The sequence below is a fragment of the Elephas maximus genome, chromosome 20 (genome assembly GCF_024166365.1).
Source record: "Elephas maximus indicus isolate mEleMax1 chromosome 20, mEleMax1 primary haplotype, whole genome shotgun sequence".
NCBI lineage: Eukaryota > Metazoa > Chordata > Mammalia > Proboscidea > Elephantidae > Elephas > Elephas maximus.
The window spans coordinates 67,830,484-67,852,436 of record NC_064838.1 but is presented as its reverse complement, the minus strand read 5'-3'; the positions used below and the strand labels follow the sequence as shown (position 1 = coordinate 67,852,436).

The 21,953-nt window shown below is 43.6% G+C and overlaps 1 protein-coding gene across 3 annotated transcripts in view; it reads left to right on the top strand.

Moving 5' to 3' along the window:
- CADPS (calcium dependent secretion activator) overlaps positions 1-21,953 on the top strand; it is a 578,687-nt gene that overhangs the window by 134,600 nt on the left and 422,134 nt on the right. For all 3 annotated transcript variants that reach the window (XM_049861704.1, XM_049861703.1, XM_049861702.1), the window contains exons 2-3: positions 6,171-6,284; positions 17,326-17,658. In XM_049861704.1, the coding sequence (XP_049717661.1) occupies positions 6,171-6,284; positions 17,326-17,658 (447 nt within the window). The remainder of the gene's footprint in view (positions 1-6,170; positions 6,285-17,325; positions 17,659-21,953) is intronic.

Genomic DNA, 21,953 nt, shown 5'->3' with positions numbered 1-21,953 from the left:
CAGAGAGAAAGCCTTTCCCTGGAGCTGACACCCTGAATTCAGACTTCTAGCCCCCTAGACTGTGAGAGAAGAAATTTCTCTTTCTTAAAGCCATTCACATGTGGTATTTCTGTCATAGTAGCACCAGATGACTAAGACATCCTGCGTGGCTGGAGCAGGGTAGGTGAAGAGCAGAGCAGGACAGGACAAAGCCAGGAGTGAACAGAAGCCACATGGGGTAGGCCCTAGGGCCATTACGTTGATGGTCTGCACCTTAGCATTTGAGTGTTCTTTTTTGCCAGACAGTGGGAGGTGGGTCTTATAATCTCCATTTTTCATATGAGGAATTGAGGCTTAGGGGAAGTAACTTGATGAAGGTCACATAGTTTGGAAGGGAGTGATTATCATGAGGACTTGAACCCAGATCCCTCTGACCCCAGATTGTGTTCTCAACTCTTGACTCATGACCTGGCCTGGGAGCAGTATTGTTAATTGTTGTTAGCTTCCATCAGGTTTTCCTCTGACTCGTGGCAATCCCATGCACAACAGAACAAAACACTGCCCAGTCCTGCACCATCCCTGTGATTGGTTGTGGATTGGACTCTTGTGATCCATAAGGTTTTCGTTGGCTGATTTTCAGAAGTAGATTGCCAGGCCTTTCTTCCTAGGCTGAAACCTATTCAGCATCACAGCAGCACACAACCTCCACTGACAGATGGGCGGTGTCTGCACATACTAGGAGCAGGAGTGTGAAATAACCACTCTACAGAATGATACGTGCACCCTTAGGATTGCGAAACAAGTAATGAGCAAGTAGGAAACTCCACCTAGGGGAACCTGGAAAGAGCCATGTGCACTGAATTTTGAAGGATAGGTATGAAATTTTCTCATAAGAAAGCACCCTTGAGGGAACAGTGTTTGCAAAGACACACACACAAAACGCATTGCCTTCGAGTAGATTCCGACTCATAGTGACCTTATAGGACAGGGTAGAACTGCGCCTTAGAGTTTCCACGGAGTGCCTGGTGGACTTGAACTGCTGACCTTTTGGCTGGTAGCTGTAGCGCTTACCCACTAATCCACCGGGGTTTCCGAAGAATGGAACTGCTCCATAAGGTTTCCAAGGAACAGCTGGTGGATTGAACCGCCGACCTTCTTGGTTAGCAGCTGTAGCTCTTAACCATTACGCCACAAAGACACACAGGTGAGAGTTAATAATCACAGCAGTGAAGACTTACTGAGCATTCATTCTGTGCCAGGTTCTGCAGTGAATAGTTTTCTTAACCAGTGAATCTTCACAACAATCATGAGGTCTGCACTGGCCCCGTTTTAAAGATGAAAAAAAAAAATGAAGTGTAGAAAGTTTTGTCATTTTCCCAGTGGGACCCAGCTAGTAAGTCGCTTTTAAATAATTAAATACTATGCTTGTTTAATTAGTGATGAGAAAGTGGTGAGTTTGAACTGGCGGGTGGTGAAACTTAGGCTCCAGCATGGCTTTGCTGTGGGAATCTGTGCCCCTAATTTATCTGCTAGGAGCTTGATGTGGCCAGGGAAGCGTGAGATGTTTTGTGTGGCTTCATAACGTTTGTTCTCTGAACTTACTAAAATTAATGTTCCTGAATGGTTTTTTCTCTTCCTCCCTCCCTCCCTCCCTCCCTTCCTCCCTTCCTCCCTTCCTCCCTTCCTCCCTTCCTTCCTTCCTCTTTCTCTCTCTCTCTCTCTCTGAGAATTTTATATTCTGTAAAAGGAGCCCTGGTAGTACAGTGGTTAAGCACTTGGCTGCTAACTGAAAGGTCGTTGTGGTGTGAACCCACCAGCCGCTCCATGGGAGAAAGATGTGGCAGTCTGCTTATGTAAAGATTACGGCCTTGGAAACCTATGGGGCAGTTCTACTCTGTCCTGTAGGGTCACTATGAGTCGGAATCAACTCGATGGCAGTGGGTTTGGATATTCTGTGATCTCTGTCCCCTGAAAGCCTAAAAGAGTTTGTGTGAGGAATTATATGCTTTTCCTCTCACCTAGACCATGAGTTCCCTGAGGACAATCCTCTGTTTCTTTTGATTCCGCAGTATGTAACCCCAGCTACGAGGCTCTGGGAGGCCAGGAACTGGGTGTATTTTGTTGACCATTGAACCCTCAGGCCCTAGAACAAGGCTGAGCAGATGGTAAGGCACTCTGTAAAATTCCAAAACAGATGAAGGTGATGCTTATTTCTAAAGGCTAGAGAGATAATGGATTTAGCCCAAGTCGGCAATCTGTCTCAATCGATTGTTGTATGGCACCTAATTTTATTTCAATTACTTAGGCATTTAAGGCAAAACCAGGTTTCTTGCCCTACCACCCTGCTCTTCAAAATCACACAAGCCTGGTATTGACCTAGCTGTGGAAGAATTCTGAGCAAGGCATTCTGTGAGAAGCCTTGGCTGGTTGAGTTCTGTAAGGATTTATGACTTAGGCCAGTTAAAAGTAGCCTGTTTAAAAGAAATTCCCATTATGGTATCATTTTTATGAGCAAGTCAATCGCTGCCTCATATTTTATTGTAAGTGGTTTCAAGTGCATGTAAAGGAACTGTAATTTTCTATACAACCCCACTGATACCCACACCCTTAGGTCAGAACAGGAAAGCCTACGTGGTGACAAGTGAACCCGTTGTGCTCCAGGCCTGAGCTGCTCCACAGAAAGCCACTGCCACATGTGGCTGCTGATACTTCCGGTGTGGTTCATCTCAACTGAGATCTGCTGTCAGTATAAAATAAAACCAGATTCCATATAAAAGAGAAATATGAAAGAGCTCATCAATAGTTTTTTATAATGATCACGTGTTGAGTTGATAATATTTTGGATATATTGTGTTAAATAAGGTATACTAAAATTCATTTCAACTGTTTTTTGTTTTTTTGTTTTTTTAATGTGGCTACTAGAAAATGAGAATTTACACACGGCTAGCATTGGCCAGTGGTCCTCTGGAACATGACAAATGTGAACCTGGTAGAAACCTCTTCTCTTGTGTCTGTCCATTATTCTGTCTTTCCCAGGTTTCACCCTAAGTCATGCACCCAAGTCCCCATCTATGTCCATTCTCAAAATACTGTTCCATGTTGGCTTTTCGTGATTGAGTCAAAAGTCAAGCCATCTGGAGGCTCCTATACCCTTAAACTGTAACTCCTATAGCAAGACTTGTATTGACTCTAATTATAAAAGTACTTTCAATTTATATAACAATTCATAAATTAAAAAAAAACATATTTCACTGAATACCCATAACCAACTGTGTTAGTGATCTAGTGCTGCATCAACACAAATACCACAAGTGAGTGGCTTTAAAGAACGGAAATTTATTTTCTCATGGTTGTGGAGGATGGAAATCTAAATCAGGGTCTGGCCATGAAGAGTCCTTCCTTGTCCGTAGCCCTGGACCTTCCTTGGTTCCTTGGCAATCCTCACATGGCTTCTGTCCTCCCCATATGTGTGTTTTTTTGTGTCTATTCTGGTCTTTTTATAACTCAGAAGTAATTAGATTTGGGATCTACCCTATACTAGTGTGACTTCAAATTACTGTTTTGTTAGATTACATTATGGAAGACAATTACATTACAATTTATATTAGGTTACATTATGGAACAACAACTAGATTAGTGTTTGGCCAAGCACTGGGAACCATAACCTAACCAAGCTGACACATAAAATAACCATTACACCCTCCCAAGGCAGCAGGTAATTAGAATTATCACCATTTTCCAGCCGAAAAAACTGAGAACGAGGTAACATTTATCTATTTAAACCTGGTCCTGTTTCAGGAAAGCTCTTTGCTCTTGGCCAACTCAAAGAGTATAAGTGGCTTTTCCAAAAGACACAGTGGGCAACAGAGCCGGGTCTGAGATTATCTTCTTACTCTTCCTACTAAGACAGCAGCTCTCAGAGACAGTATTCCACTGTCAAGTATGAAGCATAACTTTTTACAAATAACAATTAAAGTGGCACCGTTTTTAGCTGACATTCTCTGTATAAATTAGAACGGATTTAAGGATATCCTAAAATAACATATCTCTCGTAAAGTTAGTTTATTCCTCCGTTTAACAAGCACTTATCTTGCACCTGCCCTGTGTAAGGCATTAAACTGGACCCTGGGGAAACACCAATGAACAAAATAGCAAGAAAAGACAAGTTATCTAACAAATTTAATCATAACTAACAGGTAGTTAAAATAAAGCATGTGCTGCAGAATCGCATGAATGGAGGCCCTGCCCTAGGCTAGGGGTTGGGAAGGGCTTCATGAGGTAGTGCTGCTTGTACTGAGCTGGAAGGACAGCAGAACACGCCTGATGAGAGCTGGAGGAGAGGGAATAGGGAGAGGTTTTTTTTTGTTTTTGTTTTTTGTGCTTTAAGTGAAAGTTTAGAGCTCAAGTTAATTTATCATACAAAAATTTATACACATGTTGTTTTGTGACATTAGCTGCAACCCCCACAATGGGACAGCACACTCCCCCTTTCCACCCCAGGTTCCCTGTGCCCGTTCAACCAGCTTCTGTCCCTTCCTGCCTTCTCATCCTGCCTCCGGCCAGGAGCCGCCCATTTGGTCTCGAGTATCTGCTCCTCACGTGCATTATTTTACGTTTTATAGGCCAGTCTAATCTTCGAAGAGTGGGCTTCAGGAATGGTTACAGTTCTGGGTTAACAGAGTATCCAGGGGCCATAGTTTTGGGGACTTCTCCAGTCTCTGTCAGACCATTAAAGGGGAGACTTCTTTTAGAAATGTTTTCCTGAGTGGGAGAGAAAGGCCGGGATGGGTTGAGATGACAGGGAATTGAATATACATGTAATTCTACATGTATGATACAACCTGGAAGTGTGTTCTGCACCTAAGTGTCGTTCATCATATGGTCATAAATGTAACAACAGCATTACAGTTTGAAAACTTCTGCATATCTTCATGATGCTCTTTGTGGGGTATTTTAGACCACCCGAGGGACTCTTGGAGCCCTAATGAAGCAGGCAGTCATGAAGGGGTTATTAAGGGTTATTAACCATCCCATAATGGTTATTTTTTAAGAAAAGTCTACTCTTGCTATATTTTTGTTACAACTTTTACAGCACTTCACCATGATTGGCTGAATCCCCAGGTTTCCTGTCTTCTCCTGGCAGGAGGCTGAGGCGCAGGCATACTGACTCCAAACCTACCCACTATATGACCTTCGTGGGGTGGCAGGAGCCAGCCATCACCATTTTTTCAGGGCTGTACACAGTATTTCTAGAGCCATGTGCAAAAACCCATTCATTAAAATTATGTGGCGTGGGCACGCATCACAAGACTGAAGATCCTCCCCTCACTGTTCATGCATATGTATGTCACTCCCTATAAAGGGAGCAAATCTGCCCTGGTTCAGGGAGTTGGCAGCCTTAGGTCGTGCAACCCTGCCTGTCTCCCACTTTGTAAACTGTGAATAAACCTTTCTGTTCTTCCAGTCTTGTGTCTGGCTAACTTCAATTTGCTAGTCTGCTTGACAAGAACCTATTAGTTGACAGCTTCATTGGCGACAGGGGTTAAGAGCTCAGCTGCTAACCAAAAGGTCAGCAGTTTGAATCCACCAGCTGCTCCTTGGAAAGCCTGTGAGGGCAGTTCTACTCTGTCCTACAGGGTTGCTATGAGAATCGACTTGACAGCAACAGGTTTTCAGGGGCCTGCCCAGGATGCTTTTTTATTAAATATTTAACAATTGGCTTTCAAAAAAAAAAAAAAAAAAAGCCCTGATTTGTAGCATTTACCAATTTCCTTGGTGTAAATACTCTAACCTTGGCTATAACCAACCTGCCAATGAGACGTCATTGAACACGGAATTAGGCAGAGACATGCAACAGCACACCACATGTATAGTTCCCACCAAACAAATACAGTTGACATGAGTGACCTCAAGAGATCAGATAATAGTAAAATGTGATACAATCATCAGGAGGCAATGAGTTTTGAGTATGTATGTATTACCTTTGTTTTTAATTGTAAGTTTATATTTTGAAATCTTTTAATAATGGCCATGTTTTAACAACCAGCTGGCAAAATTCCTGCAAATGTAACAATTGGGCCTCGCAATCCCGTGAAAGGTGGCCCCAGCACACCACTGCGCCTGTGCATCTTCGCTGTGAAGTAGCCTGACGCACAAGTCCTCACTGCCCCCTCTTTCTCTGCTTCTTACAGATCAGCAAACAGCAGCTCCAGACTGTCAAGGACCGCTTCCAGGCTTTCCTCAATGGAGAAACCCAGATCGTGGCTGACGAAGCCTTCATGAACGCCGTCCAGAGTTACTATGAGGTAAGGCCATACAGAAGAATGGAGACTGCCCCAGCCCAAGGCCCCAGGATTCTGAGCTGCAGGGCAGTGGAAGCAGTGGCCTTGGCCTTCCATAGGACCATTCCTCCTGAGGCAAAGGGGTTGGCAATTGCTTGCTTCGGAAAATAACCACAGCAATTTTAAGGAAATCAGTGTTTTGTTTGGGGGAAAACTGTAAATAGGAGTTACTATATTTACCAAGTGCTACATTTGCTACATGCTTTGCATAAATTTTCTGTTTAATCTTCACAATAGCCTTATGAGTGAAATCTTGATATTACTCCAATTTTACTGATGAAGAGACTAAGACTCAGAGACATTAAGTCAATTACTTAGGGTCACACACCTATTAAAATGCCACAAACAAAGACTTGAACTGAGTCTGGAGCATTTTCCCACTACTTATATCCTTTCCAAAGGCTGTTACCACCTCCCAAGAATGGTGTCTTAACCAGCTCGCTTGTTTTCTATTAAAATGGTCCTGTGGGTTCTTTTGGAGTCCTAGTGGCGTAGTGGTTAAGAGCTCAGGCTGCTAACCCTCTGGGACAGTTCTACTCTGTTGTGTAGGTTCGCTGTGAGTCAGAACTGACTCAACAGCACTTAACAACAACAACAGGACACTGTCCAAAATGTAATGCTGTTTCCTGAAGAAAACCTACAAGGGATAGAATATGTCTTGAGTTGTATCACAGACAGCTTCTCACTGCTAGAACTCAGAGGATTATCAGTAAAATGGATTTGCAGTCCCACAAGTATTTTTAAATTTGTAAGCATTCTTTCTTAATGTGTACACTTACCACAATTGGCTCTGTAACTATTGTTTGTACATCAGTAGTGAAGCAGACGGGCCATACCTTCCTGTTGGTCAAGTTTTCCTGACATGCATGTTTTCTTATTCAAACTTCATTTCCTATCATTTGGGGTTTATATGCTCATGAATGATTATTTGGTCATGAAAAGACATTTTACCTTATTTTAAGCTACTTAAATGTGAATCAGACAAAATCTCTGTATTTGGAGTCCAGTGTCCTAATGTATTATCCGTTGTCAAGGCCAGATTAAAATCATTACAAACCAACCCTGAGCACTGAAAAGCTTATGGCAACCTGTCATATCCAATTCAAAATAATAAGAATAAATGGTAAGATAAGTATAAGAAAATCTAACAAAATCTGATTTCCCTTCCCACAGGGTTCCTTCCTGCCTTCTTTCTTTTTAGTTATCAGATAGAATATTGTTTCAAAACGAAGATCTTGGTGCTTGTGCTTTGCTAGTGCTCTAGGCATTGGGCGCTCCAGTCCATAATAAATGCTTTGAAAATGTTAACCTCTGTGGAGAAGTTCTGATTCAGGAAAACTCTCTTCCCCTCCTGCTACGTGACTTCTTTCCTGGAGAGGCTGAAACTAGGTGGCAGTCAGATCTGTCAGCGACCTTATGAAAACCGTATTGATTGGTTTGCTGACTGGCGTATAATACGAAGCAGCATTTGTCTCTTGGATGCCTGCTGGGTCCCACCACAGACTCATTTTACATACCGTTCCTTCAGATCTGGTTTAGAAGTCAAGTTCATTTTTATATTTGTCCAAATTTAAACTTTTTAATTTCATTTTACAAGTAGCAGTAATTATTGCCAGCGAGCATCAAACTTGCTGCTTACTCTAACGTGACTCAATTTGGGTTGAATTTAATGGAGAGTGAAAACGAGATGGGGAGTAACGGTGATGTACGGCAATGAATAACTTGAATATATTTAACTGAAGATTCAGTTCAGAACCTGCCAGGGAATGAAATTAGCCCCCCCACCCCCAACCCTTTTTTCAAGTTCTCAAGTCAGTGGAGAACTAATGGGAGAAGCTTATCAGGCCAGGCAGACCCTTGTCAACAGTTCTCCATGTTTAGAGCTGCTCACAAGGGTTTGTAAATTTGTAGATTGTAAATCTTAATTAGAAAGCTCATTTGACTAATGAAGTGCCATTTCTATCTATTAATTAAATCTGAAAATTAATAGTCATCAATGTACTAATTTGTCTCTGGAAATTACCATTTATATCTGCTAACTGAAAGGTCGGTGGTCCGAACCCACCAGCCACTCAGTGGGAAAAAGATGAGGCAGCTTGCTTCCGTAAAGATAAAAGCCTTGAATGTAGAACAAAATTAAAATTCACAAAATACAAAACCAGACTTACTGGTCTGACAGAGACTAGAGGAACCCCCAGTACTATGGGCCCCAAACACCCTACTAACTCAGAACTGAAGCCACTCCTGCAGTCCACCTTTCAGTCAAAGATTAGAGAGGCCTATAAAACAAACAATAACACACATGAGGAGCATGCTTCTTTGTTCAGTCAAGTATATGAGACCAAGTGGGCAACACCTGCCCAAAAGCAAAGATGAGATGGCAGGTAGCGAGGGGAAAAGTTTACAAATAGACACAGGATCGTGGGGGGGAAAGGGAAAGGGAAGAGGCTGACATAGTACGGGGATGGTAGGCAATGTCACAACACAATTTGTGTGTAAATGTTTGAATAAGAAACTAATTTGCCCTGTAAACGTTCACATAAAGCACAATTAAAAAAAAAAAAAGATCATAGCCTTGGAAACCTTATGGGGCAGATCTACTCTGACCTATAGGGTTGCTGTGAGTCAGAATTGACTCAAAGGCAATGGGTACCCACAATGATCCTCCCATTTTCCTCTATAGCAGCTAGTTTATTTGAAAGAGCTTCTTTTTAGTCTGGTGAGAATACAGACATTGAGAAATTGCTAAATATTTACTGTTAAGGTTTGTGTAATATATAGAATAATGTGGGGTCAGTGGTTAAGAGCTATGGCTGCTAACCAAAAGATCGGCAATTCTAATCCACCAGCTGCTCCTTAGAAACCCTGTGGGGCAGTTCTACTCTGTCCTATAGGGTCACTGGTCACTATGAGTTAACTCCGTGGCAGCAATTTTGGGTTTTTTGGTTTATATCCATTAGTAAAGCTTCAGAAGTCTTGGGATCGGGTTTTCCAAGGAAGTCTAATCCTGCAAAGCAAACGTCCCCAATCAAGGGGTCAGGCTTAACACTTACTTGGGAGAGGTCCCTTTGTCTTACCTCCCCCCCTCCCACCCCCTGACCTATTCTTTCACTCTTGGGTGGTGAGGAAGCTAGTATCTCCTCTTTCATCCTCCTCTGGGATCCACTTGCTTCCCTGTCGGCATCTGTCTTAGCCAGGACTTTCGAGTTACAAGGGACAGATGCATATTTCAAACTGGCTGAAAAGGTAAATTTATTTGCTCCAATAATTTAAACTTCTAGGGGTAGGTCTGGCTTCAGGTATGACTGGATCCAGAGACTCCAAAGATGCCAGAAAGGTGATTACCTTTTCCCCTGTGTCTTGGCTCTGCTTTCTCCTACGTTGGCTTCATTCATGGGTAGGTTCCCTCCATGTGAGGACACTAGCAGATCCATTTCGTGTCCTACCAGCTTAGCAACCCCAGGAACAAGGAGAACACCTCCTCGCTGAGAGTCCCACAGAAGGCCCAGGGGTGACTCTAGCCAGGCTGACATGGGGTGTGGGTTCCTTCTTAAAGCAGTCACGGTGGCTAGGAGGTAAAGTATCCTGGAGGATCAGGCCTAGGACAAATGCCAGCTCTGGAGCCTAAGTGCAGGGCCAGCCTCACTGGAACCATCAGCATTGAAACTGCAACTGTCCCAGTAAGAAATCAGGGAACATTTTACAGAACGAATGTGAATGTGGTCAGTGGACAAAACGAACATGCTTCCTCCTTCCAGCCTCTCTCAGCCCCCACCCTACCCTACCACACCATGTGTCTACGTCCCAGGTTACCAAAGGTAATGACTTTAAGGAGACAAAGAGTGCAACTTTTCCTTCCAAGAGTTCTGAGATTACTGTAGTAGAAAAATTCTGTTTTAGACATTAGCCTTATTTTACTAAGGTAATATTGGATTGTCAACCTGTCAGAGTAGTAAAGAACAGTATTTTTTTTTAAAAATACCAAGAGTAGAAGAGGTGCTGCCATTTACCATCTGTGTGGTAACCGAGGCAACAACCAATAGCAGCCAGCTGGTGAGGCTTGGGCCCTGGCTGGGGTGGGGTGAAGGGAGGCCAAGGTGGCCTTGAGGGCCTGCAGGTTTGTTCTGTCCTTTCCTGGGGGTCTGCTTGTCATGCAGACTAACAGATTAATCCTTTAGTCCCTTCTGTTATGGCTCTAAGGACCCTAAGGAACTCCATGTTGTTCCCACACCCATGTTCCTATCAGAGAGCCCACCCGTATCTCCCTGGCCCCAGACCTTTTCTAACTCTCAAGTCTCTTAGGACAAATGTCTAAAATATGAACCCTCTCACCCCTCTTCCTCACACCCACACCCCCTGATTAATCTCGGTCCCTTCACATGCTGGTCCTGGCTTTAGAGAAGAGAGAACAGAGGTGGATGGAACAGTTTTCCAAAAGCTTTCCTCGGTCAGATCCTGCTGGAAGGAAACGGGGGGACTTGTGGCAACTGGAGGTGCAGAATGGAATGGAAACCCTGGTGGCACTTTGGTTAAGTGCTAAAGCTGCTAACCAAAAGGTTGGCAGTTCAAATCCACCAGGCACTCCTTGGAAACTCTATGGGGCAGTTTTACTCTGTCCTGTAGGGTCGCTATGGGTCAGAATTGACTCGACAGCAATGGATTTGGATTTTTTTATTTGGAGTTGTAGAATATGGCAGAAATGGACTGAGGTTAAATTAAGCCAATAATAATGATAATAATTTATATTATTACATTTGAAGTAGGCTTTAGAAAAGGCTTCTACCAGGATATCTTATCTCTGGAAGCCAGGTAGAGGTTCTAGTAGATGCCTCACCATTCGGACGAATCCACACCAATGCCATCCCACCCTTGTGCCACCCCGCTCAGAATCTGTTCCCCTGTGGGGGGTTATCCTCGTTAGCTGAGCTCAGGTCCCAACCCAGCACTTAGCTAAGCAAGGACAAATGCGCCATAAGTGATAATCCCACTAAAGCTGCATGGAGCGGAAAATGGGTTCTCTGAAGAAATGCTGCTGTGCTCTTATCCGGACAAGGAGGACGCGGGGAGCCACAGCCTGGGGGTTTTCTACGCACAGGGTGACACGCTGTCTGGAATCTTTATGGGTGACTTCTTTTTAACCAAAGAGAAGCATAGATCAAGTCACACCCAGCCATTTATCTGAAATGAAGTGGTATATTTTCCAATAAGCAAAACCACTGTAACTACTCAGTGTCTTGAAGCAGACACATCCCTGGAAGAGTAACTATCAGTTCTAAAGGCATTTGTTCTTGTGGAGAAGACCAGGCAAGGAGCAGGCAGAGGCAGAGCGGTCAAGAGCGTGGGTATAGCATCTTAGAGACATGGGGCGGATTCTAGTTCTGCTCCACACTGGCTGTGGGGCCTTGGCCAAGCCTGAACCCCAGTTTCATCATCTGTGATAGGACCATGCCTTGTGTAATGGTTGCCAGGACAAAGTGAGATTATATATATATATATATACACACACACATACATATATGTGTGTGTCTGGGTATGTCTATGTATGTATGTGTAGGTGTATGTATATACATATATGTGTATATACACACATACATTCATGTCGGGGCATACACACACCCAGACACACCCAGACACATACGTATGTGTGTATGTGTATATATACATACATATCGACTTGAGAGCACTGGGTTGGGTTTTTTTTGTTATACATGTACACACCCAGATACATACATATGTACCTGTGTATATACACACACATATATACATATACACACCCAGGTACGTATGTGTATATACACACATATGTACATATACACACCCAGATACATACATATGTGCATATCTGTATATACACGCACATATACATATACACACCAGATACATACATATGTACATACATGTATATATACACACATATGCATATACACACCAAATACATACCTATGTGCATATGTGTACACACACATACACGTATACATACCCAGATACCTACGTGCGTACGTATATATACACACAAATGCATACATCTACACACCCAGATACATACACACACACATATATACATACGTGCACCTAGACACACTCAGACTGGTGGTGCAATGGTTAAGCACTTGGCTGCTAACCGAAAGATTGGTGTTTTGAACCCACCAGCCACTCTGCAGGAGAAAAGCCCTGGCGACCTACTCCCGAAAAGATCACGGTCTAGAAGACCCTGTGGGACAGTTCTACTCTGTCACACAGGGTCACTGTGAGTAGAAATTGACCCGACGGCACCTGGCAACATACATACCTATCTATGCATATATTTACTCTCTTGGCACTAAGTGTGGAGCCTGGCAAGTGTCATGATTAATGCAGGAAGAGAAGAAGGCGGGAACGGTGGGGACCGTTTGCCGCACAGAAATGACAGAATTGACAGTTTATAGCATCAGTCTAGTTGTGAAGCCTGAGTTTGGGGTAAGCTGGGCAAGGTTGATGCAGGGACAGCATAGAGAAAGAGGCAGGGGGATTGCTTTGGCCCCAACCTGCTGCCACCTCTCACAAGGTCTTGGCCCCACATCTGCTTCTGAAGTTAGCCCCAGAATCCTTTGCTTTTTGGTCAGGAATATCTTTAAGATTCAAAAATGTATTTTAAAAATTAACATGAACCTTTCCTCAAAGATTATGCAGATATAATATGGGGATTATTAAAAAAAAGAAATTGATGTAGGAAAAAAATCTCAATTAAAATGGTTAAAAAAAAAAAGCCTATAATCCTATCGTCCTAAATATCTTTTGAAGCTTATGAAAAAATATGTACATTTTGCATTGCTCCATGACAGTCCACTAAAAAATAATAAAAAAAATAGCTAGCTTTTATTACATCCTTAATTTGTAACAGGCTCCATGCTAACCAACTGACATGCATTATCTCACTGAATCTCACCCAAATCCTACAAGGCAGGATTTTTATTATCCCTGCCTTAAGGGTGAGGAAACTGAAGCCAAGAAAGATTAAGTAACTTACCCAGGTAACAAAAACTAGCAAGGAGCAGAGCCAGGATTTTAACCCAGATGACCTGGCACCAGAGCCCACGTTCCTAAATGCCATACCTACCGCCTCCCGTTATTTATGTACCATGCATTAATACCAGCCAGGTTTTTACAAAAATCTTATTACTCTGACATCTAGGTCTCTTTCTTATTTATGCTGGAATGGTAAGCAGGAAAGGATCTTCTAAAACAACCTTGAGGTTGCTTGGCTCTGGTGATGGGGGGAAGGACTGATGGATGAGGCCGAGTTGCTGCATTGACTGCCCTTCACAAGCCTGTATTTACTTGTTTATCTTCCATCTCCCATTATGGCCTCTCTGGAAGTTGGCAGAGGAGAATGGGAGGATTTATAGTTGTGCCTGTGTAGAACTGTGCCTGGGGTTGAAGGCTCTTGCAACAGCCACAAAAAAAAAAAAAAAAGTTCCCCGTACAAATGAGTTTCAAGGGTTGTTTTAGGAACACACAAACACAACAGTAGTTAGTGGCTGTATTCATTACAGAGCCAAGCTGGCCCAGGCTCCATGTCCTCTCTGACAGACTGAGAAGCCAAGACAGACGATATGTCTGGAAAATTACTTTCCTGCTGCTACCCTCTCTCCCGTGACTGTCTGCCTCCTTCTGGCACTTCATCTTTCCTGTCTCCTCAGTCTTCAGCATCCTTCCTCCACCCACTTGACGTTCCACCCGTCTGCCTTCTGGCTAGGATCTGGCAGTCACATATTACCTCTGGACAGACTTGCTCTCCATGTTTTAAAGTCCACTCAGTTTGGTCGTTGTCAAAGAAGGCTGGCTGGATTAACCCCAGGTGACAGCGAAGGAGAGTGAGGTTGAAAGAAGTTAAGTGACTGTCTCAGGTCATGCATCTAGTGGTTCAACAAACATGTACTGAGTGGCTACTATGTACAAAGGAAGGGACTATGCAAGGCAGATGTTGTACCAGGATCTGGGGGCCACCCAGCCAGTTAGGGACACCAGCCAGGTGCCCAGTGAGCCAACATACGCTTTTCCAACTCCCCTATTATCAGATCCCACAGAAAATGTAGCCAAAGTCAGGTGTTTTCAGACACCAATATATCGTGCCTGCTGTTCCCCCTTTCTTTCTTGCCCCATCCTAGTGCAGTCTCACTCAGTAGGGTCTCTGCTGGAGGAGTTGGCTTTGTTCTCGTTGCTCATGTACTCATTCAGCAAGTGTTTACCGAGCATCAACTCTGCCAAGCACAACACCGAGTGCAAGGTGATAGGAAGAAGTCGCACAAAAAGCAGATACAACCCCTGACTTCTTGATATTTATATCTGTTCCCAGTTATATTGATTAACCAAACAGTCAGAAAACAAGTGTCAAATGGCAGCTGTGGAAGGACTTTGGGGAAAAGGAATACAGTGGTGAGAACTGATAGTAGGATTTGCCCCAAGTCTGTGGGACACTGGTGGGCACATGGGAAGGAGAGCATGGTTTATTATCAATTCAGTGTTTTCAAGTCACCTCTCCCAGGTATTCATTAGAGTTGACAACAAAGAATTAACCCCTGTCCATCTCCACCACCATCATCACCCCTGAGCCCCAACAGGTGCCTTCCAGCTCAACTGTCTGCTCTCTTGGCGTCCTCCAGGTCTGTCCTCCACAATGAAGTCAGAGAATGTAAATTGGATTGCTCCATTTTTCAGCTTAAAGTCTTCTACAGCTTCCAGGTGGCCTTAAAGGAAGACCAATGCCCTTAACATGGCTCCTGTGTTCTTGATCATATGGCTGCTTCCTGCCCATCTTGCTTCATTGGCTCTCCTGCCCCTCAGAGCCTTGCCACATGGGATCACCCTCATTCCTCAGACCTTCAGGGTCTTTACAGATATCATTCCTTCTCTGTGAAATGTTCTTCCACACTCTCCTCACCTATCCATCTTTCCCATACTGTCTCAAAGGTATATTCCTCCAGGAAGTCTTCCCTGAGCACGGGCTAGAACAGATTCCTCAGTCTCACAGTCCCCTGGACTTTCGCTGGAGAGCATTTATCCCAGATTGTAATTATATTGGTATGGGATTATTAGGATGATGTCTGAGGCCCGTAAGGTCTGTGTCTGTTTTGCTTACCACTCTATCCTTGCCACCTGGCACCTGGCACAGTACCTTCTAGCTGATGAGCACCCAAAGAAAGAGTGAGTGGGTTCGTGAAGAAAAGTATAAACGTTAAAGCTGGAAGGACAACTATTCAGTATACAGATAAAAGACTGGAGAATCAGAGAGGGTAGGTCACACAGCAAGTTAGAGGCAGACTTGGCCTGGAGTTATGGTTTACAGCTCGTCACAGTGCTACACTACCACGCCAGAAACTTCCGTCTGCCTGAAAACTTTGATTTTTTTTTTTTTTTAAGATCTAGACCTGTGATGGAGACACATAACACGTTAAATGCAGAACCCATCACATTAAGCATTACAGGGTTTCAGGTGAATTCTTTAGCTCATTAAGACTCATAAAGCCTGAGGATTCATTTGAAACACATTCTCTACAATTGATTTTAAATTTAACCATAAGGTCTCAACCAAGCACCAGTTCTCAGGCACAGGGAAACAGGCCATGGCCTCTAGCCTGTGAAGCAACCCCTCAGCCCTTCTTCTGTCTAAATTAGTTCATTATGTCTAGAATAAATAGAGTCCACCATTTTAACATTTCTTCTCCCTGGGAAAGGTTTTGTAATAGACCATGAGGCAGCAAGCCCCCCCGCCCCCGCCGCCACCCCACCACCGCCCCAGCAATGTTGACTTGTGGCCAACGAGAGCGTTCCCTGAAATCTGACAAGGGAGCAAAAGTTTGCTGTTTCTAGAAGGATATTTATGCACCTTCTGAAGTGTGACCAGAACACAGCTCGAAAGTGTCAGATGCATCCTGTCTCTGAACATGAAACAGCGCCTTCAGCGCCTTGTATTACACCCCAGAACCATGTAGCTGTGTAAGCTTCTGAAGGGTGGGCGCTGGAGCAAAAGCAGAATGTTCTTAATAAGTTTTTTACAGACGACTTGGTTCCAGGACCCAGGCAGCAGCAACGAGACAAACCAAGGGTTCTCCACCAGGCAGGAAAACCACCGGAAGGAAGGCGCCTGAGTGGAGTGAAAGGAGTGTTCTTTTGTAGTCAATCAATTGAATTACCTAGAGCAAGTCCCTTCTCTCTGGAGCCTTGGTGTTTCCAACTACAAAATGGACTGATTTTCACACCCATGTCCTTTGGCAAGTCACTTTTGCAGTGCGAGGCACTGTCCAAGGTACTGATGATGGTGTGAGGAACAGGATACGGTCTCCTCGCCCCCACGTGGAGCTCATATTTCAGGATGGGAGACAGACATTAAGCAAATATTTACCTGATACTTGTTTGATTTCAACTGTGTTGAGTATCATTGTATGGATAAAATGAGCTACAAATAAAGGTTAACATTTAAATGCCGTGTGCCAGACATTACACCACATACTTTACATATAACAGAAAAACAACTCATATGGCATTTTTAGGTATTGTTTTCAGTGTTTCTCATATCTTAACTCATTTAATTCCCATTTTAAAATACCTAGGATGCAGGGTCTACTATTACCCCCATTTTATGGATCAGGAAACTGAGATACAGAGAGGTACTCTTGCCAAAAAGCCACACAGCTATTAAGTGGCAGAGAAGGCAACCAGGCAGTGTGAGCTCAGGCTGTACTTGCCCACTCCTCTCTGCTACCTCTCCTGATACTATCGTCTCATTTAACCCTTGCCACAGCCCAGTATGTGCTGCCATTGCCCTCATCTTGAGTATTTGGACACAGAAGCAGCATATGTAAGTGGCTTGTCTGAGTTCACACAGCTGGGGAGCAAGGGGCAGCATTTCACCCACTCTCATGCCTCTTGAGGCTCACGTGAGGGGGTTGGACCTGTGCACAGCCCCAGGGAACTGTGCCTTCATGGGCAATGTCTAACTCTCTCTCCTGGCCTTGCCCTTGCTCAGGTGTTTCTGAAGAGCGACCGCGTGGCCCGCATGGTCCAGAGCGGGGGCTGCTCGGCCAACGACTCGCGGGAGGTCTTCAAGAAACACATTGAGAAGAGGGTACGCAGCCTGCCTGAGATCGATGGCCTCAGCAAAGAGACCGTGCTGAGCTCCTGGATGGCGAAGTTCGACGCCATCTACCGAGGGGAAGAGGACCCTAGGAAGCAACAGGCCCGCATGACAGCCAGCGCAGCCTCCGAGCTGATTCTGAGCAAGGAGCAGCTCTACGAGATGTTCCAGAACATCCTTGGGATCAAGAAGTTCGAACACCAGCTGCTGTACAATGCCTGCCAGGTAAGGCGCCTCTCACCTGGGCCTAGGGCTGTGTGCGAGCAGGGCTGCAATACGACTCCTAATTAAAGACTATATATTATATCTATACTGGTATAAAGCCAGATAGAATCCAGACTAGAGTATATTCACACTTCTTGTTTTAGAAGAAATTAAAGCATGTTTGCGAGCCTCTACAAGTATTATGGCCCTAGGTACCATGCTTATTGGGTCTAACGGGTAAGTTGGCCTGTAAGGCCCAGCTCCTGTGGTATTCAAAGTGCTACAACATCGAAATCACGATTTTTCTTTTCTTTTTAAAAGGTGGTTCTGCCTCTAAAATAACATGGTGTGTACCGCACTGAGGGGCTTGCACTTGCTTAGACAACTGGACATAGCACTTCATCACCAAGAGTAATTACTTCAAACAGGAAGATTCTGGAGGGCTTGCAGTTAATCATAACCATGCACCAGCCACACCATGAATTACCAAGTGAATCTAAGGGGCCTAACCAAGGTTCTGCTTGGGCTCACCCCCAAAATGGGCCTGTGTGTCTTCTGGGTGGGGGTGTGGAGGAGGAACCGCCCCAGATCTGGATTACCAGCCTAATCTCCCCATTAATTCATTCAGCAAATGCTGATTGACTGCCTACTTTGTAGTTGTTTGCATATTTTAGTATCATTTGGGAGTATTTCTGAAATGCATGTGGCCAGCCCAGAACTCTAAGGATTTTGATTCTGCAGCTCCAAGGTTCTCGTTGTTAGCTGCCATCATGTCAGCCTCTGACTCATGGTAACCCCACGCGCCTCAGAACAAAACGCTGCCTGGTCCTGTGCCATCTCCGTGAAGAGTTTCGGATGAGACCGCTGTGATCCACAGGGTTTACGTTTGGCTGATTTTCAGAAGTAGATCACCAGGCCTTTCTTCCTAGTCTGTCTTAGGAAGCTCCACTGAAACCTGTTCAGAACCACAGCACCATGGAAACAGCCACTGTAAGGGGGTGGTGGTTGTGTACGAGGTGCGTTGACCAGCAATCTAACTGGGGTCTCCTGCATGGAAGGGGGCAATTCTACCACGGAACCCAGGTGCCCCCAGAGTGGCTGCTGTTGCTGTTATGGGTGAGTTGATTTCAACTCACAGCATTTTAAACAAGGGCCTCCATTCCGGGTAATTTTGCTGCCTTTATTCACCTAAGAAACTCAGCTGTTTCCTGGTCTACCTGAGCCAACTCCACCTCTTGTAGGTTAAATTGTGTTAAACGTTTGTGACACCATCAGAACAGTGCCATAAACATTTAACACAAGAACTACCGGATGTTGAGGCTTATTTCTTCCCACCTCCGCAACTACCCCTGGTTTAAGTCACCAGTATCCCTTAGCTGGATGGCTGAAGGCTGTACCCAGCTGTTAGCCCCACCTGCTCTCTCTCCCTGCTAGAATGAACCCACTGTACAGCAGATAGTCTTTTAAAAATATAATAATACAAATTGGGTCATGTAACTCCTCTTCTTAAAACCCTCCAGGGTGTCCTGTCACACTTAGAGTGACTCCCCAGCTAAGGCCTAAAGGCAGTCCATGAGCACGTTAAAGTGCCGAACTTCACGGCACTCTCCCAGCCTACATAGTCACTGACTGGCTCTCTGTTTCCCCAGCACATCAGATTGGTTCCCACTCCTGGGTCTTTGTGTTTGCTTTTCCCTCAGCTCAGAAGGCTCTTTGCCAGTTCCTTTGCATGACCGGCACAGCTTAGGCATCACCTCCTCCAAGGGGTCTTCCAAGACCACCTCATCTAAAGTCCCCCTTGCTGTGGTCTTCACCAACCCACCCTCTATCAGGTCCCCTCCTCTGTTTTCATTACAGCCTTTGTCACTGCTTTCCACTGTCTTGTTAATCTTGTTAATCTGTTTATTATCTGTCTCACTCTCCCCACCCAGCCTCGCCAGACTGTTAGCCCCATGAGGGTGAAGATCCGTCTTTGCCTTATTTACTAATATTTACAGTGCATTAAACAGTGTTTGGCACTTAGTGGGTGTTCAATAAATGTTTGCTGGATTAATAAACAGATAATGGAAAATTGTTTTAGTTGGTAGCTGGGGTCTTGTTACCCTCTATTATGTCTCAGCCAGAATATTTGCATGTTTTTGTACATAGGAGCTTGTTTAACGTTCCATTATGTAATACGTATGTTACATTCAAAGGTATTCCTGGCATCTTTCTTCTAAGCCAACTTCAATTCAAAACACTAATTGCCAACCCAGAGGAAGGGGACTTCTTTGATTGGGTCAAGAATTATTTTGAAATTCTCAAATGCATCTTAATATAAAAGTAAACTTAATTGGTATTTTATTGAAAATGTTATTGTACCTCAAGTGGTACTTTTAGAGTGGGGTAGATAGGTGGTCTTGCGCTCCACCACCCTCTCCACCACCAGAAAATGGGTGGTTGTAGCTTCAAAAGGAAGGACGGTCACCCTCGTGGGTTATAGTGAAGATTCAAAACTACAGAGAAAGCCAAGTGTTCCTAAACCCTAAATTCATCTTTCTTCTTATTGCTTATCACACGTATTGGCTGTTCTTCCTCAAACATCAGCATCATGGAATGAATCCATTGCTATGCCATTCCTTGTCTTATCTGTTTTGGTTTTTTTTAGTTTGTTGAGTAGGGTTACGTGTCAGGATCATATTTTACTCTTTTTCTATAAAAATGAATTATTTCGACTCATTTCATTTTCAACACTTTTCCATGAGTTAGAGAAAAACAATGTAATAATATAAAAGAATGGTGCTCTCTCTCCCTAGAGTAATGATAGCCCCCCTTGCAAAGAAGGAATTGTAAGATGGTAAAAGAAAGGCCTGCTTTGGGGCAGGGGTATTTAAGGCCTTTATTATCCTACTTATTTCCGGAGTCTGATTATTGCTTCTGGGTTTCATTCCAATAGAAACAAGTGCAAAGAATGTATGCAGATAATTCACAGAAGAAAATATACAAATGAATTTTACATAGATGACTTTTAAAATTTCTGTATCTTTAATAATATGAGAAGACTTATATATCAGCAAACAGTAAAGATATTTTAAAAGGAAGATAGTATTGATGAAGATAATATATGGCAAATATTATAGAAATGGGTAATCTCATACCTTACTGTTGCAATAAATTGTTATTGTAACTTTTCTGTAGAGGAATTTATTAATTTGCAGCAAAGCTCCTTTAAAAGGAGCAAATCAATCTTTTGACACAGCAGCTTGACTTCTAGGAATTTGTTATGAGATGGGTCCCAAGAAGTTCACTGCAGCATTGATTATGACAGTGAAAAAATGGAAGCACTCTTAATGGTCAACAGCAGGGGGTCAATTAGTTACATTTTGATTTAACCATATGAGGGAATACTTTCAGCCAATACGAGAGTTGTTGAAGAAGAAAGCTCATTACGTGGAAAACGCTCATTAGATATAAACTAATGAGTCAGGTCACGAAATTTGTTGGGGAAGTACCATCCCATTGTTATGGGGCAAAAAGAAAGCATGCGAATGTCAGGGAAGAACAACAACAACAAATTGTTAACCCTGTCTTGCCCTAGGTGGTAGCATTATGGTTGATCTTTATGAGTTCTGTTGGCGCTTTTCTGTGTCTCCATACTTCCTGTCTTAAAAAATCAACAAAGAGGCCAACAGAATGGTGGGATATGAACAAAATTATTTCTGCACTGTTTCCCAGACATAAGTCATTCACATACTGCCTTCACGTTTTTTTTGCCATTTTTGTGTAACATCTACTTGATTACTTAGCTAATATTTCTTATTAAACCAACTCACTTCTTAAAGGTCACCTTTCTCTTAACAAGTAACATATATGTGGAATCACTACTTAGATCTACTAGTTTTTTTATGTAAAAACTTTTTAAAAATTGTTGTTAAAAATATACATAGCAAAACATATACCAATTCAACAGTTTCTGCCCGTACAATTCAGTGACATTGATTACCTTCTTCAAGCTGTGCAGCCATTCTCACCCTCCTTTTCCAAATTGTTCCACCCCCATTAACATAAACTCACTGCCCCCGAAGGTTCCCTTCCAATGCTATTGTCATTTTGATCCCATATTGTTGTTGTTCTTGTTAGGTGCCCTGGAGTCCGTTCTGACTCATAGTGGCCCTGTGCACAACAGAATGAAACAATGCCCTGTCCTGTGCCATCCTTACAATTGTTGTTATGCTTGAGCTCATTGTTGTGGCCACTGTGTCAATCCACCTCATTGAGGGTGTTCCTCTTTTCCGCTGACCCTGTACTCTGTCAAGCATGATGTCCTTCTCCAGGCA